Source organism: Talpa occidentalis, unplaced genomic scaffold (assembly GCF_014898055.3).
Source record: "Talpa occidentalis isolate TD23 unplaced genomic scaffold, MPIMG_talOcc4v2.1 talOcc4.10, whole genome shotgun sequence".
NCBI lineage: Eukaryota > Metazoa > Chordata > Mammalia > Eulipotyphla > Talpidae > Talpa > Talpa occidentalis.
This window is the reverse complement of record NW_023600993.1, coordinates 88,140,394-88,160,790: the sequence shown is the minus strand read 5'-3', so window position 1 is coordinate 88,160,790 and position 20,397 is coordinate 88,140,394. Positions and strand designations below refer to the sequence as shown.

Genomic DNA, 20,397 nt, shown 5'->3' with positions numbered 1-20,397 from the left:
GGGCTGACACCCCAGCTCCAGTGTCCGGGGCAGGGAGCATGGCCAGGGGCGGGCAGCAAGAGGCAGCTCATCCACAACCACCAAGGAGTCGCTGCACCCGGCCATGGGCCCAAGGCCGCAGAGCTGCCTGTGTCCTCACATGAGCGTGCACGTCATATAGCAGGAGATACGGTTAAGAGTATGTCTCCATCACTGTATTTTATATACATATACTTATGGACGTGTATATCGCCATCTCCCTGGGCAAGTCACTTTCCTCTCTCCAAGCTTCTCTTTCTTCATCTGTAAGTGGGCACATCCCTGCCTCGGGGAGTTGATCTGGTGAGGAAACGTGGTATTGTCCTTAGCATGAACTCAGTTGCTCAATAAGTAGAGTCCGTAGTAAGAGGAAAGCCAGGGTGTCCGCCTTCAAGATTGGCCCCGTGCCCCTGGCCAGTAGAGCAGCCCCCTGCCCACCCGCACCCCTGGGGCTAAGCTATTTGACTCCTGCCATGTGTCCTGGGAGGCAGCATTCTCCCATAGCCTTGTCCTGGCCACCCTTTTTTTCCCACTCTCTCCAGCGGAAGGTTCAAGAAGCTTAAAGTTGGCCTGCACAAGCCCAAGCCCAACCTCTCCTCCACTTGCCACTGCCCTTGCCACCTCTTGGCACTACCAGGCACAGTGAAAGCAGAGCAGCCTTTCGGAGGAGGGCACGCAGTGGGGCCGGGGCCAAGTACTGGAAGGTGCTGGGCAGCGGATGTGGGACTGGTGTTCTCCAGTGTGCGCCGTGGGGCTCCCCTCGGATGGTGGGGAGGCGGGGCACAGAGCTTCTGAATCCTCCTTTAAATGTGTTGTTTTTATTGTTCCATTTTTTGGTCAGTTATGAGGAGTCAAATCCTACGGATCCAGCGGCAGTGACAGAATCCAAAGAAGGAACAGAGGCATCAGCATCGAAGGGGCTGGAGAAGAAGGAGAAATGATGCGGTGCTGTCTGACCCTCTGAGGCCAGACGGGCCAGGCGGGGGCTGGACCAGCGCGGGCCTGCAGAGGCAAGGCTGCCGGAGCCCAGGCAACTCCAGGACAGGGCGGGGCACCGGAGCCCTCCAGTAGGGGCCTCCCCCCTTCTGTGGCTTTCCTCTGCCCCTCCTCACCCCTGCCAGCTAAGGAAGCCCCAGTTTCCCCCACCCCTTCCAAGTGCCAGGTGGGAAAAGTGGGTCTGATTTTTAGCTTTTTGTATTGTGGACTGACTTTGCCTCACATTAAAGACTCATCCCATTGCCACTGCACTGCACCCAGCATCTTGCATCAGGATCTCTAGGCCTCAGTGCCCACCCAGAGACTGTCCTATAAGCCCCTCCCTGGCAACTGTGCAGTATTGCAACCTGGGGCGAGAACCCAGCCTCTGGGCCCTGGCTGTCCTGGATGCCCGAGCAGTCAGTCAGCCAGCTCAGCACCCCATGGGCGCCCTCTAGCCAGCAGAGGGGGCCCACGAGCCCTTCTTACCACCTACCACCCAGCACTTGGGGGCAACTGGGATGTTGGAAGGTATGCCAGTGTTGTCCCCATCTCCAGCAAGAGGTGGGAGGAAGCAGCAAAAGACTGACCTGGCTCAGCAAGGGGACCATAGCTGAAAGCAAGAGTAACAGGCAGGCCCTCATGGGCCCTAGGAAGAGTTTAGATTTATTGTGTGCTGACAGGAGCGGCTTCCTGGTCCCCAGGACCATATGGCTGCAGCTGGAAAATGCCTGAATCTAGGTTGCCGTGGAGATCAAAGTCCCATCACTCCTGTTCTGTCCATTCCTGGGACTCTTCCCAAAGTGACTACTTCAAGGCCACTCACAGCCCAAGGGCCAGGGCCTCTAGAGAGACAGCTAGGGAGGGATTGAGCCTGGTGCTTCTTAGAGGCCATCCATGCCCAAGATCTGGAGATTCCAGGACCAGATTTTCTCCAGAGTTTGCTGAAGACAACAGCCCTGGCCTGCAAAAGAACCCCCGATGGAATAGACCAGGAGTTGGTACAGCTATCATTTACCTACCTGCGTGGTGTGGGGTGACTGGGTGAAGAAATCAAGGTGGGAGAGGATGGTCACTGACCCGAGACACAACAGGCTCTTAACTCCCAGCTCAGGCTTTCTCCGGCCCAAGACTTAGGTTCAGGGGCTGAAATTTTCCAAAAATTTGGAGGTAGCTAAAGAACAAGAATGAGCAAAAAATCGACAGAATCCTTGTAATGACCTCACTAGCTGTTGAGTGTACAGGTACCAAGTACCTCAGTACAGAATTTCAGTTAGTTCTCACCATGCTAGGCTGTGACCTACTGTGCCAACAAGGGAAGTGAGGCAGCTTGCCCACCCACATGGGTGGCAATTTCAGAGTTGCTAAGGTCTGAGTCACTAGCTGGTGTGCTGGGTACCTTTGAGCCTGCCACGCAACCTCTCTGGGTCTAGGAATTTACCGAAAGGAAAGGAAGGGTAGGGAATCTTAAAGCCTTCTCCCCAACAGGGGCTTTTCAGATTTCTACCAATGCCAGCCACCTCCAGAGGGGAGGCCATGTGGTCCTGGAACAAGGCCGCTCTGAGGGCGGCAGATGGGGCAGGCAGCCCAGTCACACAGCACGGTTGGCTCTGCGGCCCAGGGCCCACAAAGACCTCATTGAGTCACCACCGGCCCCCGGCGGAGGCTGAGGTGGCAGTGGCGCCGGGTGCCTGCCACCTAATGACCGTCCTGGCCTGGCCAGATGTTCCACAGACCTCGGCAGTAGCTGTCCAGGGCCCGCCCGGCCAGCCGGCACCACAGAGGCCACTCTAATTCCAATTAACCAGCTTCAGCTGAGCAAACAGCGGGCAGCGGTGGCCCAGCCCGGGCGGTAGGCCCGGCCCGCAGAGCCTCCGAGTCTAGACTCCAGATGTGGATCGCCACAGCCAGAGTCCCATGGAAAAATGGCACTAGGCCGGGCACGGATTGGGACTGCACACTGGAGAGGCGGGGGTGGGTGGCTGGGCAGAGCCCTGGGTGGGACAAGTGCCAGTCTCACCCCGGGGTGGGGAAGATTCTTGGGAAACTGCTCTAAACCCCCAAGTTCTGCCCCTGATCTGTTGTCCCTCTTTGCTCTCAGTCCCCTTGACTACAGTGGGTGGGAGGGGGCTGGTGATCAGCCCTGCTAAGCGCCCCAGTACGTATTTCCTTTGTCCTTAGCTAGGCTAGCGGTGTGCTGCGTATTTTAGAAACATTTAATAACTAGAACAACCCTGGGAGGTAGGTACAATAATATTTACAGATAAAGGAAACATAGACATTACATTAAGGCCCTGGGGGGATTTGAACTTGCTGCCTCACTTCCAAGACCGGGGTCGTTCAGTGTTTTTGACACTTGGATCCACTTTCCAAACCTGGATCCCAGGTTCCCTTTCTTGGGGGGCTGTGCAAGAACGGCCCCATGAGGCCACTCAGTGACTGGGGCAGGCGGACTGTCCACCTGGTCGAATTTCCTCAGCTGTGAAATGGGTAAGACCCTCCCTTCCAGGACGCCTCCCCAGGACGCTCCAGGATTGGGGGTAAACCTGAGGTGCGCCTTCAGGCCTCCAGCGCCAGGTACCAGCCGGACACTCAAGTCAGGGGCAGCAGGGGACCCAGGGCAAGCGCCCACTGTGCCCGAGCGGCGGGGTGATGGCGAGACACCAGCTGACACACAGGCGGTGTCCAGTCAGTGCTGACAGACGCCCAGGGCGGGAGAGGTGCCCGGGCCCCCGCTCCTGCCTGCGATCCCCAAGGGCAGTTACGGCAGAGCTGGGAGACAGGCGGTCGGTTCAGAGCCCCCTCCGCCCCCAAAAGCGAGCGGGTCCCAGCAGCGGGGCCGCCGCCTCCCGCACGCCCCCCCCCACGCGCGCCCCCCACGACTGCGGGCGCCGCGCGAGGCGCAGGCCGCGAGGGGGGCGGGCGGAGCCGCATCCTGCCGGGCCGCGTCAGGAAGGGCCGAGCGGGAAGGAAAGCGCCGCCCCACCCCCGCCGCGGCCACACCTGGGCTCTCCGGGCGGGCGGGGGGGCGGCCCGCGCCTGGCTCCAGCGAGTCTGGGCCGCCTCCCCGCGCCGCCCCGTGGGGGCCGCCAGATGGGCCGCCCGCCCGGCGACGCCGGCAGGAAGCGCCCGCCCCGCCGCGGAGGCCGCCGCGCTCGGGCGGGGCCGCGCCTGCTCCGCCCCCGGGGGCGGGCCCCGGGCCCAGGGCGCCCCCGACCCCCGGCGGCCCGCGGGCGGCGTCCTCACGCCGCGCCCCGCTCTCCGCGCGGGAACCCGGGGCTGCTCGGTCCGGCGCGTCTCCCCACGTCGCTGTGGGGGCGCGGGCCCGCTGCGGCCCCGGCTGTCTCGGGGCTGGAAGCCGAGGGACAAAGGCTCTCCTGGAGGCCCCTCGCCTGCGCGCGGTGTGGAACCTCGCTGCGCTCGCCGCCCCTGGGGAGCTTTTCACAGACGCTGTCCACTGCCTCCTTGGCCCCAGGACTAGATGCCTGGCTGGTGCTAGATCCGCCATGGCGGGGTCTTTTATTCAGCCCAGACGCCCAAGAGGACGGACCCACTGAGTCGGGTTACTTAACACACAGCACCACTCCCTGCCTTAAAAATGTCCTAATGTTGGGAGGTAGACTGAGGGGCACCCTGGGACCCCAAACCTTGCACACTCTAAATGGGTCCTGAAATCCACAACATGAAGACAAATCATACTCTAGGGCCTCCCTGGTGGCACAAGGGGTTAAGACTCAACCTATGAAGCGCTCTGCAGCCTCTGCAACACGAGTTCAATCCCCGGCCAGGGAGCTACCCATATGGCGCAGCAGACCTCTCCTGACTCCCCCGCTGCTCCCCTTGCAACAGGGTGGTCCCCAGGAAAGGGGGAGGTTCCCTGCCCCACCCAAGGGAGGGTGGAGCTGAGCAGGAAGGGGAGAAGCTGAAGAAGAGACTGAGGAAGGAAGCAGGATGGAGCCAGGAGACCTGGAGGAGGCGCATGGAGTCTAGAGACACGTGAAGAAACTGCGCTTGTCTTTTGGTCGTGGACTGGGTGACACAGATGTGGGTGAGACCCGTGGGGAGGTGACCATGGCAGCGTTTATCTTGATGTTGATTTTGCTCTTTTCCTTCCGGGCTTGTCTGGTGGTTTCTGGCCCTTTTCTGTGGGTCCCCACTGGAAGATGCTTTAGACTTGTGGCAGGCTTTGGGGCCTTGCTCTGGGCCGATCCCATATGGATGGACTTTTACCCATGAGGGGACGGGTAACTTTGGGTGCTTCATTTAGAAACTAGACTCTTTGCCTTACCTGTATTGTTTCCTAGTTTTATTAAAGATCCTTCCCATTAAAGTCTCATGTGTTTTGTGTTGATGCGGCGGATGGCAGAACCCATTTAAAATAGGCAGGTTTGCGGGGCTTGGGCTGCCCCCTCCCTGTCCTATAACACCCTCAGCAGTCTACTTCAGTTCGTCTGCCTGTTCTGTTCCCCACTCTGTCTCTGGTGAACCCTCTCACCATCCCCTCTCCCCCCCCCACCTCTGACCTGTACCTCAGTTCTTGTATGCATAAATAAATAATTATTTTTAAAAACCATACTCTAGTAAGACCTTCAAAGGAAGAAGAATAGAATTAGTGTGCAAAAAGATAAGTTTCTAATTGAATACCCAAAGTTACCCATCCCTTCCTGGGTAAATACCCAACCAAACAGGGTTGGCCCAAAGCAGGGCCACTGTGGCCTGAAAACCTACAGGCACCTTCTGGTGGGGACCCATAAGAAAGGGGCAGAAGGGGCCAGGCAAGTCTGAAAGGAAAGAAAAATCAAATTGTAAATCAAGATAAAGGCCACCATTGTCAGCCTCCTCATGGGTCTCTCACCAACTTCTCTTTCAAGTGTCTCCTTCCATGTCCCCCAGTCCCTGGTGCAAGTCCAAGGCCAACGAGCAAACATGGGTTCACGTGTCTTGCTGGTCCACCCACGGCCCTCTCTTCCTTCCTACTCCTTTTTAGTTTCCCCTCACTGCTCAGGTCCACCCTTCCTGAGGTGGGGCAGGGAACCTGGAACCCTCCCCCCTTCTATGGGAATTACACTGTTTCACTAAGACCCCTCAAGATCTCTGGTTCTGGTCGGGTGCCAGGAAGAAGCCTGGCTTTCAGGCTGAGTGGAACTGTAACAGGGTGGTCCCCAGGAAAGGGGGAGGTTCGCTTGGGCTGCCCCTCTCCCTGTCCTATAACAGAACCAGGGAGGTAAGAGTGCTGGTCAGGTAGTGAGATGGAAGCAGCATTTCCCACCCCAGACTGTTCTCCTGCACACACACACATGTACGTGCCTGATGCCCCCACACAAGTGCAATGCACACGCTTAGGGTGTACACAAAGCCACATCTGGGCAAGCACAAATCTGTGTGTGAACTTATGCAGGCACGAGCTTGGAGCCCTCATGCACACCCATCCCTGCAAGCACCTAGGAGGTGTCCAATCTAAACTGGACAGTATGGTCAGGGACCTGCAAGGAACAGCAATAGCAGAGGTCGCCAGTCCTGAGCATTTACTCTGTGCCCAGCATCATTCCAAGTGCTCACATCATTATCTCCTCAAGTTTTCATCACTTTCCAAGTGCTAGGTCTCCGGATATAACTGAGGAACAGACACAGAGAAGGGACCTGCCCAAACAGCAATCAAGAGCCTCCCCACGCTCTGGGCTTCCAGGAAGCCACTACCCTGTTGTCATTTTCATGTCGTTAAATATCCCTTTGTAGAAGCCTTGTTACCATCCAGAAATTTGTAGAAAATTAGAATGTGTTAAAAAATGGAAAAGTAAAACAGCATATTCTTTGCCACCCAGAAATGACTGCTATTAACAACTTACCAAGGATTTTTTTCCTATGTTTATTATGAATTTTTTCTAATGCAAATCATGGCTATGGTGCATACTACGACATCTATTTTGCTTCCACAGTTAATCACCTTATCCGCCCCATTTTGGTCAGTTTTCACCTCACCCAGACAGCATTCAACCTCTTTGTCATTTTCAAGCAAACCAGGTGAGGCAAACAGGTCATCTGCATGTGAAGGCAGAGCCCTGGGTGGCGGATGAGGTCCTGGGGTCTCTGCCTGGGCTTTCTATCCCTCTTTGCCCCCCCACGCACCCCCCCCCCATTCTCAGGGCTGTGGATTAAGTGGCTCAGCCCTGTGCCCCCTGGGGCCAGTCCTGGGGGTTGAGGGGAAAGGACCCTGGTTCTACTGAGTATGGCTTCTGTATGCCTTGCCCCTTGCAGACAGGTGCACTCTCTGCTAAAAGTTAGGTGCCCACAGGTTCAGCTGGGAACCCAGAATGGGAGCACATGGAGAGAGACACATGCACCCCAGGTCAGTAGAGAAAGCCCAGGACCAAGGCTGGAAAACTAGGTACCAAGGTGTGGAGGTGGGGGAGATGCTAAACCCCTTCTGCTTGACCCAGGTCCTTTCTGCTAGATAGGCTCTGTGTGTGTGTGTGTGTGTGTGTCTGTGTGTGTCTCTGTATGTATGTGTTTGTTCCAAGTCTCACTCTGTGGTCTGTGCTCCCCTCTGCCTAGGTCACCCCAAATTTTTGGTGTCTTCCTGGGTCTCCATCTGTCTCCCTCTCCAATCTTGTGAAGAAGCTTCTGGAAGAACACAGTCTCTGGGGTTAGAAAAACAGGATTTGAAATTCTGACTGCTATTCTCTCATGGTTGGACTTAGCCAAATAACTAGAGGCCTCAGTTTTCTCATCTGTAAAACGGGGAGACACTGTCACTGGTTACTGTTGTCTTAATTTTGATGACTGTTATTCTCTACCATAGCTTCATTTCCAGTCACAGTGGCCAGTGCTTTCTGCTCCAGCCAAATTGAGGACACCTTTGTTTTTTTAAGCCTAAAACCAGCTTCTCCCAATTTGCTCAGCAACTATTTGCTAATCACCCTGGGTTTACCTAGGATGAAAGAGCCATTCAAGGAGGGGCTGCCGGGCAGTGGTCCCACAGACATGCTGATTTTCACTCTGGCTGTGAAAAGCTCCTTTAGCTTTTACCGTTCAGGCCCAAATGCACAATTGGTGGGAAAGTTGCAGTGGTGGGGTGGGGGGCGGCGGGGGTGGGGGGGAGAAGGTTTTTTCTTCCTTTAAAAAATCTTTTTTTTTCAATCTGTTTCATCAAAGCCCCACAGGATGGAGATGTCCTAAACTGAGAAATTAAACAAGAGGGGAAATCCCATTATCTGTTGTTATTTTTAATGGGTCCCTCAGGATTCCACAGGGACCCCATCCCAGCCACTGTGTGGTCCAGGCCTGAGAATGCCAAGCCCCCCAGCCAGGCCCACGCCCACCTACCACCCAGCCCGGGAGGCAGTTTCCCAGGATTCACATGGTAATGAAGGCATCCATCTTCTCCCAGACACACACTGGGCCCTCTGGCCCTCCCAGGCCCCCACACAAAGGCCCCCAGCGCCAGGGCCCCACCACCTGTTGGATTTTCCCAGGGAAGGGAGGGAGAGGGTGGAGGAGAACAGCCTCTTCCTCCCAGCCCTATTTGCCCCTTGTCCGGGGAGTCATCTGGGGAGAACACCCATGTCCTTGACACCCCGCCTTCAGTCTCTACCCTCAGTTTCCTCATCTGCAAAATGTGACCTGAGTCATCTGTGGTTGGGAGGACTCCAGCGGGGATGACGGTAAGTGAGAGGGGCAAGGAACTGTGGACATGGGCGAATGGAGAGTGAGATCAGTGATAAACCCCCAGTCACCCCCACCACCACAGTTTTACGTGGACCAGGCACAGTGGAAGCAAGGTACATCACCGCCCCACCACGCCCCTGTCACAGAGTGGCTGCTAGGATCCCAATTGCAGAAAAGGAGACTGAGGCTGGAGAAAGATGGACATGACCGCGTGCCCTAAGCACCACTGACGTCCCAAAGCGGCAGGGCCATGACTGGGATCCAATTTTGCCTCACCTCAGATCCTGAAACGTTAACTATCGCATTAGATCATTGCTGTCATTGCTAGTATCACAATTACTGAATTAGATAATGAACCTGGATAAGAGGAGGCTGGGAAAGGAAAGAACCCTACATATTACTCAGCTCTGTCTCCTGAGGACTTGGCCAGAGTCTGGCACACAGTAGGTGTTTAATAATTGACGAGTGAATGCATGAAGTGGTTGAGGAATTAAACACATCTTTATTTGCTGGGTCATGGCACCTGTTGACTTCTCAGATTCTGTTGAGCATCTGCTCTGTGCCAGGCACTGTGCCCTGGCTGGTTCCAGACTTTTCTTTCTTTTTCTTTTTTCTTTTTTTTAAAGCTTTATTTATTTATGCATACAAGAACTGGGGTACAGGCCAGAGGTGTGGGGTGGGGGTGAGAGGATTCACCAGAGACAGAGTGGGGAACAGAGCAGGCAGATGGACTGAAATCCACTGCTGAGGGGAGCAGTGAGCGAGACAGGAGAGGTCAGGGATGAACTCAAGCCGTACAGGTGATTGCACTGAGACTTAAACCCGTAGGCCACCAGGGAGGCCCTGATTTTGAATTTGTTAAGAGCTGATCTGTATTCCCAAGTACTCTATAAGAAAGGTTACTTTAATTGGCTTTAGTACAAGGAAACATTATGAAAAATAAATCTTGCAGAAGAATAGACAACAAAAAGGGGAAGAAAGTCCACCTTAAATCCAAGTCCTCCACCTGATCCCACACACCAACCCCAGAGATAGTCACTACTACAACTTGCTAGGCCTCTGGGCATTAACAAGTATTCCAGAAAAACTTAAAACATGGCCTCCCTGGTGGCACAGGCAGATTGACTGAAGGGGTTAAAGCCTTAGGGCTATCAAGCTATCACCAGCCATTGCCAGCCACTGCAGCCATGAGTTCGATCCCTGGCCAGGGAAGTGACCCACATGGCACAGCAGCCCTCTTCTGTCTCACCTGAGGCTCTCCTCAGCAGTGTGTTTTAGTCCACCCGCCTGTTCTGCTCCCCACTCTGTCTCTGGTGTGTCTTCTCAAGCCCCCCCACACCTCTGGTCTACACCCCAGTTCTTGTATGCATAAATAAATAACAATAATAATAATAATAAAAATTCTAGTCATGCTCAGTCTCTCGAGACAGCCCAGTAACAAGGTATTCACCAGCTCCAGCTGTGACTATGAGCAGGTGGCTTGACTGTGAGCAGTTCTCAAGCCACCCGTGGGTCCAGGTGACATTTTCCCACACTAATTTTGTCTGGGTCCAGACCTCTTCACTTTACATCTTAACTTAATTTCACTTTTAAAAAAAAAAGATTTATTTCTTTACACATACAAGCACTGGGGTGTAGGCCAGAGGCGTGGGGGTGGATAGGATTCACCAGAGACAGAGTGGGGAACAGAACAGGCAGACTGACTGAAATACCCTGCTGACGGGAGCAGCGGGCAAGACAAGAGAGGTCTGCTGCGCCATGGGTCAGCTCCCTGGCTGGGGATCAAACTCACACCGCAGTGGCTGCAGATGGCTTCATAGTGCCGACACTCAACCTCTTGTGTCACCAGGGAAGCCCCTAATTTCACTGTTGAATAGGTAAGACATGCTAGTGGTACAAAAGTTAAAATTACAAACACCCCCCTTTCCTCCTCAGCGCAGCCACCCTGATCAGTTTCCTAGTGAGAAGCAAATGTGTATATGATCTTTTTTCTTTTCTTTTTCTTCTTTATTGAACAGAAGGCAAAACATACCACTCTGCAACTTGCTTTGTTTGCACAGTGTACCTCAGAGACCTTGGCATATCAGGGTAGCAGGAAGTCTGCTCATTCTCCTTTGCATTCCCTGCATGGATAGAAAATCCTTTGCTGGAGTCCCCGAGTGATCCACATACAGGTTCTTTTCCTAGCTGGCTGTTCTCCCTCTACATAGATCATTCACACATCTGAGCTATGTCCTTAGTATAAATTCCTGAAAGTGCAAGTGCTGTCTCAATTTCCCAGGGCCACGTGGTATTTTATAATTTATTGGACATCCTCATTTTGATGGACATTTAGCTTGGTTCCCACTGGTTGCTCTTATGAACAGGCTGCTAGGAACTCTATACATTCCTCGCAGGCCCCTTTGGCAATGTGTGAGAACTGTGGATGTTTCTCTCTCCCTCTCAAAAAAAATATCCAGGGCCTCCCTCGTGACACAGCGGGTTGAGCACAGTGCTGTGAAGCTGTTCGCAGCCTCTGCAGCGCTCATTCGATTCCTGGCCATTCCCACATGGCGAGGCAGACCTCTCCTGTCTTGCCTGCTGCTCCCCTCAGCAGTGTACTTTGGTGCCTGTTCTGCTCCCCACTCTGTCTCTGGTGAATTCTCTCACCCTCCAGCGTCTCTGGCCTGTGCCCCAGTGCTTGTGTAAATAAATAAATCTTTAAAATAAGTTTCAATAAATTCATCCACCTTTGAAACCTAACCAGGCTGGGTTTCCTTACCTCTTGCAAAGGTAAGGAATTGTGATTAAAACCAACTGCTGGCTCCACAGTTCAGGGATTAGAGCACTGGTCTTAATAAACCAACTGCTGTTATTATACAAGTGCAAAAACACAGGCTGAGATGGGCAGGGCCACGCCGTGCTTACAGCAGGGATCAGTCAGAGTTCTGAGATTCAGCACAGTGACGTGGGTCACAGTCCTCTGCTCAAAACACTCCTAGGCTCCTGACTCACAGGAACATGAGCGTCCTCCTTTTGGCCTACATGGGCCTGTGTGATCCAGCTATGCCTCCTGCCATATCTCCCTGACTTCTTCCTAGCACCTATTAAGCTTGGCCTCTTGCAAAGGCCACAAGGCCTTTGCACAGGTGATGATGGGTCTGACACTGCCTGGAGTGAGTGTCCCCCCAGCCCCAACAGCTGAAGAAAGAGAGAGAACAAGTTCTTTATTGAAATATCATCCCGCAGAGAACCCTGTGAAGTCCCTACTGCCCCACACCACCATTTAAGAGGGCAGCCCACTCCCCCAGCCCTCTATGCCCTCCATTCCTGATTGTTCTCCATATTTATCATTAGGCCAAATCATACATATAGCCCTATTCATTGTGTAACCCCCTACTCCAAATGTAAACCCCATAGGACAGAGGCTGCTGTCTGTCCTGGTCACTCGCTCTAATATCCCAAACCAGGCATGTGTCAGGTGGTCCACAGAGAGCTGCTGGCTGAGTGGCGGAAGGAGGTTTGTCACGCTCTAGCGCACAGGAAGCTACAGGAGGTGAGATACCTGGGAACCTCCGCCTGTGAGAATCCTCATCCCAGCCCTAGCCCTGCCGCTTGCTGTGACCTCACCCAGGCACTGGTCAGTGAGGGTCAGCGCTCCTGGCCCCTCAGCTGGCGGTGATTTAGGGCACCTTCTGCCCTGGGGGAGTGCGACAATGAAGCCCGATGATTCAAAGGCCCGGTGCGCGCTCCTATGCAGATGGCGGTGACCGCGGTGCAGAGAGGGCTTTGGGCTGACCCCTCCGGAGGCCACACTCGCCCGGAGCGCGCGCGGGGAGGGACCTTCAGCGCAGGTTCCTGCGATGTCTTTCTAGTACTTTGCAGCCTGAGAGTGCGCCGGCTGGGGTGGCAGGTGAGGGGTGAAGTGCTAACACCAGGGAGACCCTCAGACCCTGCCCCGGGCTCGCCTCCCCAGGGGCCCCGGGCGGTGGCCGCACCCGCCGCGCGTCCTCCGGGCCCGCCCCGAGCGGCTCTGGGGGCAGGGCGGCGGGGCAGCACGCTGAGTTTTCCCAGGCTCCCCCCTCCCACGAACATCTGGCCGCGAACATCTGCCCTTCGCCTTTGTCGCCCGGCCCCAGGCCGGCCTCGCACCCATCTGCCGCCGCCCCCGGCCCCCGCCCATCTGCGCGCCGCTCCCCCGGGGCGGTTCCCGGCGCCCTCACCCTCGCCCCCGCCTGCCGGGCCCGGTTCCCACGGGTCGAGCGCGGGAAGCTGGGGCGGCCCATCTGCCCGGCGCGGCGCTCCAGCCGCCGGGCGTCCCCAAGGGGCGGGGCACCGTGCCCAGGAATGCCTTTCAGGCGAGCGCGCGCCCCGAACAAAGCCCGGGGTGCGCGGCCTCTCCCCGCCCGCCCCGCTCGTCCAAAGTCGCCGCTCGCGGCTGCGGGGCAAAGGGCGGCCGTGGCATTCCTATGCCCACCCCCCCCCCCGCCAGGGGCCCGTTTGCCAACCTGCCCGTCGCCCCCCAGTCCTGCCTCCAGCACCTAACACACTCGTGACCCCTTGCGCACCCCTCCAGCTGCAGCCCTCCAAGCGTCAGCTGTGCTGGCCTTTCAGCCGGGCCCGCTCCCTCACTGCCCGCCTAGTTTTTATTTAGTAAGACGTAAAAATTACCAAGAACAAGTGATTCATGTTATTAATACCATGTTCCCATGGCCCTGACCTGAGAACTTTGCTTCATCTGCTTCCCTTGTCTTTACAGACTACAACTTGAGGGCTCCCGGGTGGCGCAGAGGTTAAAGGCAGCGCTATCGCCAGCCACTGAGGCACGAGTTCGATTTGCTGCCCAGCCAGGGAGCTACCCACATGGCGCAGCAGACCTCTCCTGCCAGGGGTGCTGCTCCCCGCAGCAGTGTATGTCAGTAGATCTGCCTGTTCTGCTCCTCACTCTGTCTGGTGAATCCTCTCATCGCCCACACCTCTGGCCTGTACCCCAGTTCTTGTATGCATAAACAAATCTTTTTAGAAAATTAAAAAGAATACAACTTGACAGAAGGTGCTGGCCTGGTCACCCTGGGGCTCCCTTCTAGACTGCTTGTCCCCTCCCCCTTGCAATCAGCATCATGATGGGCAAGTTTTCTTCTACCGTTGACTATAGATAAATGTACAAGCATCGTAGAGGGGGCCTTATTTTCACTTTTAAAAATGTCCTTTGGCATTTTCCCTAAGCAACTTCCTTTTTCTGCCTCTATCCAGCAGATGAGATATGCGTCTGTTTCATCTCTGTTCACTGTCATCTACTATTCCGCTGTCATTTGCTGCCCTGATCTCCTCCTGTTGGGCTAGTTTTCATTTGTTGCTGCTGTAGACACAGCTGCCATGTTCTTGCCGGTGTCTTTGGCGTCTTGTCTGTAAGACACTGCAAGGGCTTTCAGGACGCATCCGTGGGAATGAATGGCTGGGTCACCTCGTGTTAAATGTTCACTTTTACTCAATGTTGCAAAATTGGGCTCCCAAGTGATCTTACCAGTTTACACACTCATCAGCAGGGGATGAGAGCTTTTGCTTTCCCACATCCTCACGAACATTTCATATTATCAGACTGTTTGAAGTTTGAGATGGCAGTGGTCTCCTGTGTACATCCTAGATGTGCCAGTGTCTGAGCTCAAGATCCTCTGTGTTGCTCACCCTTCCCCATTTCTTTTTTCCCTTCCCCTTTTTCATCTCAGCTGAGATGCTGCCTTCTCCTACAGGAAGGCCTCCCTAACCTCCCTTAGCTGATGGGTCTCTTCTTTTTTTTTTTTTTAAGATTTATTTATTTATGCATACAAGAACTGGGGTACAGGCCAGAGGTATGGGGGTGAGAGGATTCACCAGAGACAGAGTGGGGAACAGAACAGGAAGACTGACTGCAATACACACTGCTGAGGGGAGCAGTGGGTGAGGCAGGAGAGGTCTGCTGTGCCATGTGGGTTGCTCCCTGGCCGGGGATCGAACTCACGCTGCAGTGGCTGCAGATAGCTTCATAGGTTGCATCTTAACCCCTTGCGCCACCAGGGAGGCCTGATGGGGTCTCTTCTGGACCATGTCTCCCACTGTTCTTTGCTTCTCAATCACAGCACTAGGATCTTGAGAGGTGATGCCTCCTCCGCTAGACTGTGTGCTCCCCTAAGCAAGGACCAAATTTGCAGGACCCCTGAGCAGGCTGTGAGGAACACAAAGTATTCCTGGAAAGCTTCCTCTAATCAGAGTAGGGGACTCCTAAGTCCAACCAAGTGCCCCCTTGGGATGTCAGTAGCCCGCATATCAGTGGCATCTGTGTCCCCAGCATGTGGACATAGGAACCCTCCGCCTGACTAGTACTATTTCCCTTTGTTTCCTCCCAACTGGACATGGCTCCAGAAAGCACAGCCTTATGTCCTGTACTTTCACCCACTGTTAAGCCTAGCACAAAATGGGTGTGCAGTAATTGTTTATGAAATGAATGGTTGGCGTTCCATGATTCCAAGGCTCTGTAATTCAATGGTGGGGCATTTGCCTGATTATTAACAAGGGTTACTGCCAGGAGATGTGGAATCGTCACAATAAGGACAATAACTCGCATCTGTGGAGTGTTGACTTTACCAGGCACTGTTCTAAGCTCTTTATGCAAATTAATTTTAACCTCATAGGGAGGGGTACACATATAATCCCCACTTTCACAGGTGGAGGAGTGAGACATGAGGAAATGCAGTGACTTACAGTCACACAGTTCCTGAGCTCTATGCCAACCCTGGGCTCGGGCGCTCTGGCACTCCACTGTCTTCCAAGGGTCTTTATCGTCCTTCAGTGTTTCTGAGATGTCAGCTGCCAACCTTCTTTCAACAGGAATATCTCTGCTTTTACATCGGCAAAAGTGACTTTTCAAAGACTTAAGTGGTTGTCATGAGTCATAGTATTTGAAGAGTAAAGCCACACCTGTGACCTGAGGCAAAGGTGCAGTTGGAGGTGCCACCCCCAGTGACACTGTATGCTGGACTGGGGTGAGTAGAAAGGGTGGGGACTGCCCGAGGCTCTTCCGGGTGCACTGGGAGCTAGGCAGGCCCTGAGAGAGATACTCTCAGCTGGTTCCCGGTTCTAGCCCCAGGGCAGGATGAGAAGCCAGGTGTATGGGAAACAGGTGAGTCAAGGGAGAGCCTGGAGGGGCCCAGAAGGAGGGGCTGCTCCTTGGGGGAGGCCTCTGTCCACACCCCCTATGGGCATATGGGGAAGCCACCACAGCCTCCCCAGTTTCTCTTGCCCAGTCGCCCTCCTTCTGCCTTGGTGGGCCCTTGTGGGCCTGGGAGCAGGGGCGTAGGCTCTACAGACAGTATGGCCATTGGCCTCAGGATGCTTCCTGCAGGCATCACCATCTGTGGCTTCCAGGGTCAGACCAGCTCCCACACCTCTGACCTGAGCAGGGCCTGGGGCCTGGGCATGGCTTCCTGGGGTCTGGGTGGGTGTGTATTGTGTATCCTGGGGGCTTGTGCAGGATTCTGAATTGTGTGTATTGGGAGCAGTGGGGCTAGTGGGAGATAGTATGGCCTCTGGGAACTGGTGAAGGGGGGCTGGTTGGCTATGCTCTTTTCAGGGTGGGGGCATAGAGAGAGACTGATTTGTTGATTTGCATTGGGTTTTCTCTAAGGACATGGGCATTGCCTGTCGGCACCTCAGTGAGCCCTACTGATGTGCGTTGGATGTTTGTGGGTGACAGTGCAGGGAGCATGCATCTGTGTGTTTGTTGGGGGTATTGTAGTATGTCGCCATAGTATGGTTCTGTTAGGTGACCGCTGAGTGTTTCCATATGCTGCCCCCTCGGGTCTCTGTATGTCATTGGTATGTTGGTTGTACAGACATGGGTTTTGGCTGTGTGTCTTGGGGTTGGTGTGTTGATTGGGTACCCTGGTATACTATTGTGCTGCTCATCTTGGCAGGCTGAACTGTCAGTCATGTGTGTTGTGTTGCTGTCAGTTGTGTAAGTTTACATATGTGCTGTGTTGGAGGTGTGCATGTGTCACTTAATGGGTGCATAGCAGCGTGTTGGTGGAGCTGTGCCCGAATAGCCTGTGCTGAGTGACCTGACACGGGAGGTCCCTGGGCTCTGACTCTGCCCTTTCCTTTGGCTGCTAGAGACCCAAGGGCAGCAGTGACCCTTTGTCAGGCCGCAGGAAGACCTGCCTCCTCCATCTGCAGGGGACTAGGGGGTGGGGGGTGCCTCAGACTGGCAGGCTCCGTCCTCCCTGTCCATTGTTCTGGGGCCTAATTGCAAAACAGGATAAGAGGCAAAAAAAATGGATCCAAGCTGAACCCCTATACTCCCTGAAATGACCCAGGAGCCCAGCACAGATCCCTAGGGTGAAAAGCTGGTGACAGTTCCCATTTTGCAGATGGGGAAACTGAGGTTTAGAATCAGAAAGTGACTGGCAGAGGTTTCACAGCCTGTTCAGAACAAAGCCTCCATACCTCTCATGTGCCCATACACAGTTTGAGAAATGGAAAAACAGATACAGAACAGTCTATTCCATTTCCTATTTCTGAGTGTCATGTGCTAAGTACGGAAGGGTCATAACCCTGTGGGTTAAGTTCAAACTTTTTTTTTTTTAAAGATTTATTTATTTGTGCATATAAAAGCTGGGGTACAGGCCAGAGGTGCGGGGGTGAGAGGATTCACCAGAGACAGAGTGGGGAGCAGAACAGGCAGACTGACTGAAATACACTGCTGAGGGGAGCAGCAGGCACGACAGGCGAGGTCTGCCTTACCATGTGGGTTGCTCGCTGGCCCGCAGGGGACTGAACTCGTGCTGTAGAGGCTGTGGATTGCTTCATAGTGCGGTGCTTAACCCCTTGCGCCACCAAGGAGGCCCGGTAAGTTCCAACTTTGTCCCCAGTTTGTACAAGGAAACTGAGAGCCATAAGGAAACAATCTATTAGAAGTTACTTTAAATATTAGCCTATTCTGGGCCTCCCCGGTGGCGCAGCGGTTGAGTGCTGGGTTGCGAAGCTGCCCGCGGCCTCTGCAGCACCGGTTCGGTCCCCGGCCACCGGGTGAGGGTCCCACATGGCGCGCAGACCTCTCCTGCCGCCCGCTGCTCCCCTCAGCAATGTACTTCGGTCCTTCTGCCTGTTCTGCTCCCCGCTCTGGCTCTGGTGAATTCTCTCACCCTCCCGCGCTTCTGACTGTACCCAGTGCATGTATAAACAAACAAAATAAAATAAAGAAATAAAACATGCCTCTATAAAATAAATAAATAAATAAATAAATAAATAAATAAATATTAGCCTATTCTAAGTACTAAGCTGTGTGACCCTCAGCAAGTCACTTGCCCTCTCTGAGCCAAGCCCTGTGCTCAGTTCTAGGGACACAGAAGTGACCAAAAATCCATGCTCTTCTAGAGCTTACAACCTGGGGAGAACATGGAGGTAGGGGGAGAATGGACAAAACCAGAGAAAACAAAGATAGTAATAAATCCTATGACTGATTGAGAGAAAGGAATGTGAGCGACGTGGCTAGCCAAGGGAGAGTCTAAGGAAGCCTCTGACCAAGTGCTATTAGACCTGAAACTTGTAGAACGAGAAGACTTACAAGGAGATCTGAATGAGTGTTCCAGGCAGAGGGAACAGTGAGGGTAAAGGCCCTGAGGTAGGACAGGGCTAGCACAGGAGGTCAGTGTGGCTGGCAAGAAAGGGAGGGGCAGGAGATGTGTTTGGCATGGAGGGCATGGGCTGCTGGCGAGGGAGGAGTGTGGATTTTTTTCTCCCTGTGACGGGCATAGGCAGTGTTGGCTGAGAGCACAGCTCTGGGGGTAGAGTGTGGAGGGGGTGCTTGTGGTCTCCTGTTACAAGGGGGGGGCGGGACAGCCAGAGCCAAAGGTCTCTCCCCCGCAGCTCAAGCAGTCCCAGCCCAGAGGCGCCGGCCTGTCGGCTGGAAGACCGCACTGTGGGCACATCTGGGGAGCAGCTGCCGGGCCAGGGCCAGAGAGGTCACGTGGCACAGGGCAGGCCCGCCCTGGAGCCTACAAGGCCAAGACTCCCCCGGGAGGGGCAGTGGAGAACATCCCGAACATGAACATGCGTCAACAGGGATCATGGGCAGCGTGGACACGCATGCACACAGCCCCCAGCCCCGCGGTCTCTGTCTTGGGAGCCAGATCTGAAGCAAGTCCCTCCACCTCTCTGGGTCTCAGCTGTCAGGGGGACATAATATTATTACTAGCTAGGTCCTGAGTTGTTTTTCCTCACTCAACAATTATTCATTGAGTGCCAGGCACCGCGTGAGGCCCTGGGTGATGGCGCCGTCCCGAAGAGCCGTGGGCCTGGTCCTTCTGGGCTCACCGTCCTAGGCTGAGGCTCTCTCTTGGAACCAGGCCTAGTGGAGTGAGCACTTAGAAAACAGGAACCTTTCCCTCTGAGCCCTGGAGGCCCACGGAGGAATCCTGATGGGGGAAAGAAAGGAGAAAGCTCTCCCTGTCACCACCACATGCTGCGCTAGCCTCCTGGAAGCTTATTTCACTTTTGCAGCCACTCTTCAAAGACAGAGCAGCATTGCCTTCAGATTGCAGAAGAGGAAACTGAGCCACAGCCTGTTGGTGTCATGGTTTGGTTTTCTCTCTCTCTCTATTTTTTTTTTTTAAAGATTTTTACTTATTTTCACATAGAAGAACTGGGATATAGGCCAGAGATGCAGGGGGAAGAAGATTCACCAGAGACAGAGTGGGGAGCAGAGCAGGCAGATCTACTGAAACACATTGCTGCTGAGGGGAGCAGCGGGCCAGACAGGAGAGGTCTGCTGCTGCCTGGCCAGGGATCTAACTCGTGCTGCAATGGCTGCCCATTTCTTCATAGTGAGGAGACTTAACCCCTGTGCCACCAGGGAGGCCCTGGTGCCCGGCAGGGTTTAAAGGCATGAAGACTTGGTCTCTCTTCCTCTCTGAGCCTCAGTGGTCCCATCCACAGTGTATCACAGGAATACAGCTGCAAGCAGCCCTGGGAGCAGCTGTGAAAACCAGGGGGTGCCAGGTGTGTGAAAAAAGCTAAAAGAGGGCCTACCTGGTGGCGGGGGTTAAAGACAGTGCTATCAAGCTATCACCTGCCTCTGCAGCACAAGTTTGATTCCCAGGCAGGCCAGGGAGCTGACACACATGGCGCAGCAGACCTCTCCTGTCTTGCTCACTGCTCCCCTCAGCAGTGTATTTCAATAGATCGGCCTGTTCTGCTCCCCACTCTGTCTCTGGTTAATCTTCTTACCCTCCTCTCCCCCACCTCTGGCCTGTACCCCAGCTCTTGTATGCATATATAAATAAATCTTAAAAAAAAAAAAGACTAAGAGACTTGTAGCACGAACTTGGTGTTGGGATTATGGGGGTTCACTTAATGAGGCTTTCCACACTCCTCCAGACTCCCACAAAGAGGAGTTTTATCCTGAGCTGTCTTGGTAGGTAGGACTGGGAGGAAAATGCTCAGTGTTCATGTGATCAAGGAAAGAGAAAAGTGCCCATTTGTCAAAAAGTAAACAGGCAGTCTTTATTTAAACTCTTTGTCAGACTTTAAAAATGTAAGAGATAAAAACCAAAGTCTAAGTGTACTGAAAATTTTCTGGAATGACATCAAGCTAACTTTTTCCCACAAGCCTGGGATAAGATGGGTGTCTAGAGGGGTGTCATTATTTCACTGGGCAGCTTGAGGAGAGCATGGAGAAGAGAATGTTTCAGGGGTTTTCTAAGCCCGTCTCATTAAAAAAAACCCTGC

The 20,397-nt window shown here is 54.2% G+C and overlaps 1 protein-coding gene across 2 annotated transcripts in view; it reads left to right on the top strand.

Moving 5' to 3' along the window:
* Positions 1 to 1,260, top strand: part of HM13 (histocompatibility minor 13) — a 42,956-nt gene extending 41,696 nt beyond the window's left edge. For both annotated transcript variants that reach the window (XM_037497368.2, XM_037497375.2), the window contains one exon: positions 860 to 1,260. In XM_037497368.2, the coding sequence (XP_037353265.1) occupies positions 860 to 959 (100 nt within the window). In that variant the 3' untranslated portion in view covers positions 960 to 1,260. The remainder of the gene's footprint in view (positions 1 to 859) is intronic.
* The last annotated feature ends 19,137 nt before the right edge of the window (positions 1,261 to 20,397 follow it).